Here is a 9,185-nt window from a genome sequence, read left to right on the forward strand (position 1 = left end):
GTATATAGATATATATACTTATTATTTTAGATACATACATACATATACATATATATATGTATATATGTATATAAATCATTTGAATGGAATAATAGTTTATTTATATAAATAAATTAGAATTTATTAGTTGTTGTTATTAAAAAGTTTCAGAATAAATATAAAAATTAAAAAACATATTTATATATATGTAAGATTGCTCAAGTCGTATTAAGAAAAACAGCATCTAAAATGTGTAATTTTATATATATATAAACAAGATAACATCATTTAACACATTGATTTTAATTATTTTATTAAATTAACAAAATGTAATAAATGAATATTGCATGACTAAGGAATCAGGGTCCTTAGTCGTATTATTTACAGCCTAAGTCGTATCCAAGAATAAAATTTAAACCAAAATAATGAAAGGTAATATTTATTGATATTTATTAAGTACAATCAGTTTTTACAATAATCATAAAAATATTTTTTTGTTAATTCCTTTATATATGTGCAATTCATTCATATTTTCAAGATTCATTTATCGAAGTAAAATTATATATGTGAAAAATTGTTCATAAAAATAAGTTAACTAAATGACGCGAAGTCCCTTAAGTTATTCCTTAGATAATTTTAGTATAAATTTCAAGTGAATCGGTCATGAATTGTTGAAATTGTGCAGAACATTGTTTTCGATACGAGGTTTTCTTTGCTAAGCTATGGCGCTGCCATTATGTGACGACTTGCAATGAAAAAAAATGAACAAATGTTTTTGAAAGTTTGTATAATAATGGCTTGCAAACGAACATTTCTTTGGACTTATCATATTCCAATTAAAAATTCTCAAAAATAGGCTATTTTTAAGTCGTACCAATACAATTTAAATATCTTCTATGAGTATTAAAAATCAAGATGTATGTTTTATTACAAATAAACGTAGTAAAACAATAATTGAAGTAGTTTAAGGTATCATTTCGAAAAACAAAAAACGATTATTTTAATACCACAAAAAATAAATATTTAAAATAAGAACAATAATTTGTGTGTCAATATTACATAGCTGTATAAAACCTATCAAAAGCATATACACAAAATAATAAAAAAGAAAACAGTCATAAATTTAATTATTAAAAGGTTATGCTAGTACACCGATGATAACAAAAACTAATTGAATGAATCAATATTGTTGATTGTCTTACTAGAAATGCTGTTGATACGGTAATCAATTAAACAAAGTTAAAGGTACGATTTAAGCAATGGTACGACTTGAGCAACCTTATCCCTATGTATGAAAAATTGATAATGAAGAATAAAAATCATCATCGTACCTGTAAGGACGTTCCCCGGAATGAGTTCTCATATGTGTCGTCACGGAACTACTTTGTGAAAATCTTCTATCGCAAACTGGACATCGGAATGGTTTCTCTCCTGAATGTGTTCTCGTATGGGCAGTCAAGTTGGCAGCTTGGCTGAAAGCTTTCGAGCATGCATGACATCTGCGATCAAATCATCACATTTCCTTTTTTCTTTTTTTTGTGTTTCATTTATTATTTAAACAATTTTTTGTATATATATATTATAAATAATCTCAACTCTGTCTTGTCTGTCTGTCTGTTTCTCTCTCTTATTCTGTCTCATTCAATGATATAAATTATTCTCGATGATTATATCACCCTTTTAAGAAAACAACCCTTAACTTTTTCTCTTTTTCTTTCTCTCTCTCTCTCTCTCTCTCTCTCTCTCTCTCTCTCTCTCTCTCTCTCTCTTATTATCTGTCTCTTATTCTATTTTTCTTTTTGATCGCGCGGCGTTGTCGAATTTTTAAACAATTTTTTAATTATCATAAATATTACTATTACGTGTTTAAGGAAAAAGAAAAAGAAAAAAAAAAAAAAAAAGAAATACAAATAATAATCGCATATTAGTTTCGGTTGGTGGAAGATCTGACAATTCGATATCATCATATCCTTTTTCTATTTCCAACAGTAACGAGGCTGTGTCCATTTGAACGTAGTCCGTTAGAAGCAAGAAGGGGGATGGATGGAATAACCACAAGATGATTAATACCATGATAATGATACCCTTCCTGAAGTAGAACCTTTTTTTAAATGGGGTAAAAGAAAATGAACGACGAGAGAAGGACAATGAAAAAGAAGAATAAGAAGAGGAAAAGGAAAGAAGGTTTAAAGAGAGATGAACAATACCCGACACAACAAATGAACAGATTATGACACTACAAACAAACAAACAACCTATAAAAATTAAACAAAATTAAGAAGAAAAAGAATAAAGAAAAAAGAAAAGAAAGCCGACCTGAACGGTTTCTCGCCAGAATGAGTCCTAAGATGAGTTTTGAGTGTACTAGGTCGAGCATAAGATTTTCCGCATATCCTGCAAAGGTTTGGTCTGCCATTGTCGTCCGGGGTGGTGACTGTTGCTCCTCCACCATTGACACAAAGCGCATGCTCATTCGGTCCTTGGAGACGGGGGTGAGAATGCGGATGGGGATGAGCGTGGGCGTGACCAGTACTACTACCACCTATCAGCCCATTGGTTGGTGCTTGATTTACTCTCGTCTGTGCTTCCACTGGATTGTATTGGGGAGCGGGACTTAACAAGGGCTCTGCACCCCATGCCGACGAATAACCTTGCTCGTATCTACGCATACACACGCATATATATATATTTTCTATCTTTCTCTTTCTCTTACTCTCTCATTTCTATTCTTTTTTCTTTTTTTCTTCTATTTTGTGACACCTTTACTTTTATATATATATATTTTTTTTCCTTTCTTTCCCTTTTACCTTATCCAAAAGAATGGCGGAATTGTAATATAGCATTTAATGTTTCTTTTATATACCCCTTTATATTATATTTACAATGAATCACTGGGAGTATTCTTAATTCCATTATCAATTAGAAACAATTGATATATTTATTCGTAATGCAAAGTTTCTACATTTTTATACGAATGAAAATTATTTTAAGATTATTAATATGTTTTCTGCTCTTTTAATATTAAATATCTTCATTTTGTATGTTTTTCTTATTTTTGCTATTACTTAACCAAACAAACAATGTTCTTTTGTATTCTAATATTGAAATTGAACAGTACAATTCGTTAAATTATATAATACAATAGCCTCACGCATTTACAACTTCTGTGTTAAGTATAATTTGACAAACTAACTTATTGTAACATTTTAGTTTCAGCGTATACCGAAAACAGTACACATAACGTGTTCAATTATTTCTAATCAATGATAACAGAAATACGAATATTCTTGTGATTTATTGTATATATATCGATATGCTGGTAGTTTTATGATAGCGGATTAAGTCAACAAAAATAGATTTGTCTTTTACGAAATTAATAATTGTAATAGAAAAAATATAATTTTTTAGACTCAATCCCCTGACATAATAATTATCCCCTGAGACGCATTAATTGATTTTATTTTTATTTTATATCTATTATGCATCCCTTATTTCAATTTTATTTTCAATCTCACATAAAAATAAAATGCTATGAGAGAGAAGAGAATACAAAAAAAGACTCAAAATAATATTAATATAATAAAGGGAACTTACCCATGATGCAAGTTCATGTTCATCGTCATGTTCATGGAAACGTTGACGGACATTGCGGGTGCCGAAGTGTAATGAGTTGGCGGGCCTACGGGTGGGCCTAAGTTTTGGGTGTAATCTTGGGTATAGTGATGCGTATTAGGGCCGCCCGTTGAAGAATAATATCCTCCTGTAGGACTTCCAGGATGTACCACGGCATGTTTCAAGGATAACAATACGTCTGCGACACCCTCGCCGTTCCCATTGTTCGCCCTTGGTACGCAATCACCTCTTGGACATCCCCAACTGTAAAAACGCTTTTAAAATTATAAAGGTACGTCGTGCGTGGGACAAACCTTTACGTTAACGATTGCATTTTTTTTCCTTCTTTTATCTCAATTAATTTTTATTTCTATTTTTATATATATATATATAAATATATTATTGTAGAAATTCTTTTTTTCTTTCTATAATAATAATAATTATTATTGTTATTATTAAAATATATTATACGAGATATAAATATTACGAACAATTTTTCGAGAGGATAATTTTTGTAAGAAAATAAATAAAGAAAGAAAGAAGGAAAGAAAGATAGAAATGTGGTTAACAAAAATTGAAAAAATAAAAAAATAGACTAGTAATTAATTAAGAAAATACAAATATATGAAGAAAAGTTTGGGAGAAGAAACATTTCGTTACCTCTCTCTTTATTCTTGATTATTTAATAATACAAAAATATAACGAATATATATATATATATGATGATTTAAAGAAAGAAAATGAATAAAAATCATTAAAATTCTCTATTGAAAGAACCAACACAATACTCATATTTTTTATCGTAAAGGATAACAAAGTGGAGTAATCCTTATATCTGAAGAGCAGAAAGTAGACGAAGTATGATACAAATCAGACGCGACCTAAGTGCATATTTTCTTTTCTCATTTTCTTTCTATTTGAATATATATTCGTATTCGTGATACAAAAGGATACAATTTTATTATTATTATTAATATTATTATTATTATTATTAAAATAATTATGAATGAATAGATTCCGATCGGTAATTAAAATATTCAAATTTTAATTTGACGTAATTAATAATATTATTATTGATAACAATAATAACAACAATAATAATAATAATATAATATTAATAATCATAATTATTATATAAATTCTATGCGTAAGAGCCACCCTAATTTGCAAGCATCCGATTTGAAATAAAAAGAAATTGTATATAAGTAAAACAAAAAAAAAAATTAAAAAAAAAAAAAGGAGAAACACATGCACGTGTATATAAATATATAAAAAGAAAAATAGACGAAAGTACTCACTTGTATGTCCCCGAACAAGGACTGAACAAACCAGGCAAAGGATCCAAATCCAATGGTGGAAAACCTGCCATATCGTCGACCCAAAACCCACTACCAAATTCACTACCGACCACTTGGTTTTGGCCTGAATTTGTAATTTGTTGTTGAGTTTGATCACCACTTCCCGTAATATCGTCCGTAGAAGCTTGTAAATCTTGCAAACGTAATGTACCTTGCAAAGCACTTAAAGTTTCTTCATTTTGATTGTCGGTCAAGGTATCCTCATTCGAAAGAACACCCAATGAACCGGTGCAAAGTGCGGATGGTATGGTTGCCTCGATTGTACCCACCGATCCTATGAATTATTATTATTATTATTATTATTATTATATGAACATATATATGTAGAGGTAATTATTATATATATGTATATATTAATAAATACGTCATTTCTCAACCTTTTTTTAATTTTTTTTTTTTTTTTGTAATAATTTTTTTTCTGTCAGCTTTTCGCGTTAGTAATAGATTCGTATTAAATTTAATAAGCGAACGAATTAAAGGATATTTTTTAGATTATCTAAAAATTAGTATTTATGAGAGAGGGATTTACTTTAATTCATTTTTTTTGAATCAACAAGAAGACGAATCACATTCGTGTAAATAAGAAGGATAATAAAAATGTGAAATTACGAATACGAAATCGTTGAACATTTACTGATGAAGATGACGATGATGATGATGACAACGACGACAACGACGACGATGATGACGATGATAAATGTTGACGATGAACTAGGTGCACCACGACGTATCATCCAATTTACATATTCATTTATTCTTTTCTTTCACTTTTTTAATTGCAGACTCGTAATGAAAGAAATACCATAAATTCGCGCGGGAAGAAGATATACGCGTTCCCGACACCATTTTCACGTTAATTGAATAATTCAAAGAAAATTGAACGATTGATTTATTATATATTTAACGTATCAACAAATTTTAATTATTATTATTATTTTAATTCGAGGAGAGAGAAAATATTAGGTATATATATATATCTTTTTCTAAATGTTGTTTGTATTGTTCTCTCACCTGTGCCGAGAGTATACGGCGACTCGGAGGTGTTCACCGTGTGATGATTCTGCAGAAACTCCATCTCTGTAAAATTTCTGGCTGCAAGCTCCCCTAGAAGCGACCCCCCCGTATCCCGCCCCTCCTCAAAATCCTCGATAGCGCCAATGTTCCTTTCTCTCTCTCTAGAAAGATCTGGTCCAGCCCCTCCGGTAACCTTGGCAACCACTCATAGCTCAGTCAGCGCAGCTAATTTCTACTGTTTAACACACATATATTTTCCCCAATTATATATATATATATATATATAACACCTTTTTTATTTTCTTTTTCTTGTTTTTTTTTTTTTTCAACCTTATAATATCGATTAACAAAAAATACCGATACATTCCTTTTTTTTTATTCCTTTTCATTTTTTTCATCCCCCTTGTTCCGAACGATTTAAAAAAACCGCGAACACAATTCGCTTTTTATTCGAAACAAATTAATTTGTAATTTTATCAATCGAGAGTATTCTATCTGTTACGTTCGAATATATCTATATATTTGATTTTATTTTTTGAATTTATATAAATCAGTAAGTGTATGATATTATTGAGAAACGAATCGAAAGTAGGATGGGGGATAGCAACGAATAGAATTTGATTTTATTGATGAACGATAAGTAATAACGAGATGATTGGCAAATATAAGCAAATCGGATCGTGAAAAATATTTTTTTTTTTTATGAATGACTGAAAGTATAAAGTGTGCACGTGTATATATGGGCCGATAGAAAGAGAGAGAAAGAGAGAGAGAGAGAGAGAGTATGAAGGTACCTTTATGGCTTGGAAGACCTGCCGGTCTCCTCTAAGGGCTTCTACAGGAAACCTACGAAATATTTTCATTCATAGATTTAGAACCATGTGCATCTTCCCCCACGTGACAATCCAACCAGGATAAAATAGATAAAGTATCATTCTCCTTTAAAATCATATTTTTTTTAATCGATCGATCGATCGATCCACAATCGTATCGATTTAAATCGTCTTTTATTCGATTTGATTCTGGTAAGAAGAAAGGTTACCCTGTTTCCTTCCATTTGCATCGTACGGTCAACCAACTGATGATCATCTTCCATATGAAATTTGAACTGCTTAAGTTTTACGTACATCCTAATGATAAATAATTATCAATTAAAACACTTGTACACGTTAAACTAACACTTTTGTTCAAATTAAATCCTTTCATTTTGTTAATCCACTAGATCTTGAAGAATCATATTTGTATAGGTTACAGAGAATTCAATTGAAATGTATATTGTTGAAATTTCATCAGATCATTCACATATTCATTTAAATCATCTAATTATTATAATTCCACAAAATTGTCACTTTTATTTCTATACAAAATCACACATTTAATCCTTAAACATTCTTATTAATAAACGTGTGTTAACTGATGAAGATTTGGTACACACTAGTGAATCTACGATCCACCAAAGAAAACTGAATCCTTTTTTTCTTCAAGTATTAATAACAAATTAATTTGTTCACATTGATAAAGTTTTTTTATAGAAAAATAAATCAACAGGACAACATCAGCAATATGTTTAGTTACACAATTATAGTTTTAATCCGTACACTTGTATTAATATTTAGGAAACAAAATGTTGGTTTGTATTGTTGTGTGGATGATCACTGTGAATTAGTTTGAAGATATAGGGGTTTGTTTTAACGCACGTTTCGGGTAAGAATTGTTTGAAAAATAAAAGACGATATCGCATCAAAGTCCTTGCGAATACTAACGTCGGCTACTGCCATGCTGGCACGATGGCTTGCCAATGTGTCATGGCTAACTAGGGATCCACCACCCACTCTCACCCCTTACCTACTCACTGACTACGTACCATCTGATCCCACTCCACTACGAACCCTGATCTCCTCTTCGTCTTTCTTCCTCTCTGTCTAGTTCCCTCTCTCTCTCTCACTCTCTCTGCTTTTCTCTGTCACGCCCTCAACAACGAACGCAACGAACCTCTTCTTTCCCGCCTTCCCCCTCCATCCTATTGCTTTTTCTCTACTTCTTTTACCTTTTTTTTTCTTCCTCATTTTTTTTTACCTTTCCCTTTCTTCTTCTTTCTCCATGTCTCTTACCAATACGTACCCTTTTATTGTTCTTCAATATTAATTATCAATTGATTTGTTAATTTATCGTTAAAAGTGTTCTAATTCATTCCATCACAATTTTCTGATTACAAATGTAATATTTTGTAGGGGATGTTTCCTTTTATCATCGATTAATACTTATCAGTCATTTTTTATAATTCTACGAGATTTTGTTGTTCATCCCTTCATGTGTTTATTTTTCTTTTCCAGTATTAACTGCCTTATCATCATCAGCATGATTGTTTAAACTTTAATCTTTTCTAAATGAAAGATTTGTTAGCAGTTTAATTTCATCCCTTATTATTCCTTCGACTTATTTATATCTAAACACAATGAATATTACATGAAAATAATTTCAATAAGCTTTTACATATATTCATAATCAATTTGTAATATAAACAAACAACAACAAATAAGGAAATAATAAATGAAAAGAAATAACAATAACAATCAAATAATTACAGACAAAATAAAATTAATAAAAGTACAAACATAGGATTCTTACTTAATAAATAAAACAATCTTAACAATTATTTTCAAATGAAAGATCAATAATATACAGAACTGAAAAATGTTGTTATTCAACAACTGATAATGATACACATAACGTACTAAGAAAAAAAACGGTATGAAACATCAGCATGAGAGATCCTAAGTGTTGGTAGTTTGATCTCGTCAGTGTTGAAGAAAAGGTATCGACATTGGCATCAAATTCTTTCTATACACCATCGTAGGTTGAGCTGTTCTCGATGACATCGATGGCGTACGAACGAATGAACGAATTTATGAACGAATGAACGAGTGAACAGGCCGCCGTCGGTTGGATAATTGCGTTCCAGGATATCTCGGTGCCGACGATACGGGATACTAATGGTTCATTCGGTGATCGGTACCCTTCTCCACCAACCCCCATACATCCTTTTATCTAACTATCTCTCTCTTTTTCATTAGCATCAATGTATATATATATATATATATACAGGACATGTATATGCATGCGAACATATGAACACGTATGTTCACCTTTGGCTTGTGTTTGGATTCGAGCGGGGAAACAAGGCCAAGGGATATTATATTTTCTTGAGATACCATTACCACG

The 9,185-nt window shown here is 30.6% G+C and overlaps 2 protein-coding genes across 2 annotated transcripts in view; one reads left to right on the forward strand and one right to left on the reverse strand.

The window, feature by feature from the left end:
* The window catches only part of LOC106788471 (C-terminal-binding protein), a 31,672-nt gene extending 29,380 nt beyond the window's left edge, over positions 1–2,292 (forward strand). The window contains exon 8 of the mRNA XM_014751749.1: positions 1,969–2,292. Coding sequence (XP_014607235.1) covers positions 1,969–1,990 — 22 coding nt within the window. The 3' untranslated portion in view covers positions 1,991–2,292. The remainder of the gene's footprint in view (positions 1–1,968) is intronic.
* LOC106788476 (protein glass-like) lies at positions 271–6,099 on the reverse strand. The gene is made up of 5 exons (XM_014751756.1): positions 5,961–6,099; positions 4,890–5,223; positions 3,574–3,855; positions 2,296–2,640; positions 271–1,478 (listed from the first exon to the last, which is right to left on the reverse strand). The coding sequence occupies exons 1-5, from the start codon at positions 6,022–6,024 to the stop codon at positions 1,265–1,267; spliced, it is 1,239 nt and encodes a 412-aa protein (XP_014607242.1). The 5' UTR covers positions 6,025–6,099; the 3' UTR covers positions 271–1,264.
* Between the last annotated feature and the right edge of the window lie 3,086 nt (positions 6,100–9,185).

Source organism: Polistes canadensis, unplaced genomic scaffold (assembly GCF_001313835.1).
Source record: "Polistes canadensis isolate GaletaPanama2010 unplaced genomic scaffold, ASM131383v1 scaffold_140, whole genome shotgun sequence".
NCBI lineage: Eukaryota > Metazoa > Arthropoda > Insecta > Hymenoptera > Vespidae > Polistes > Polistes canadensis.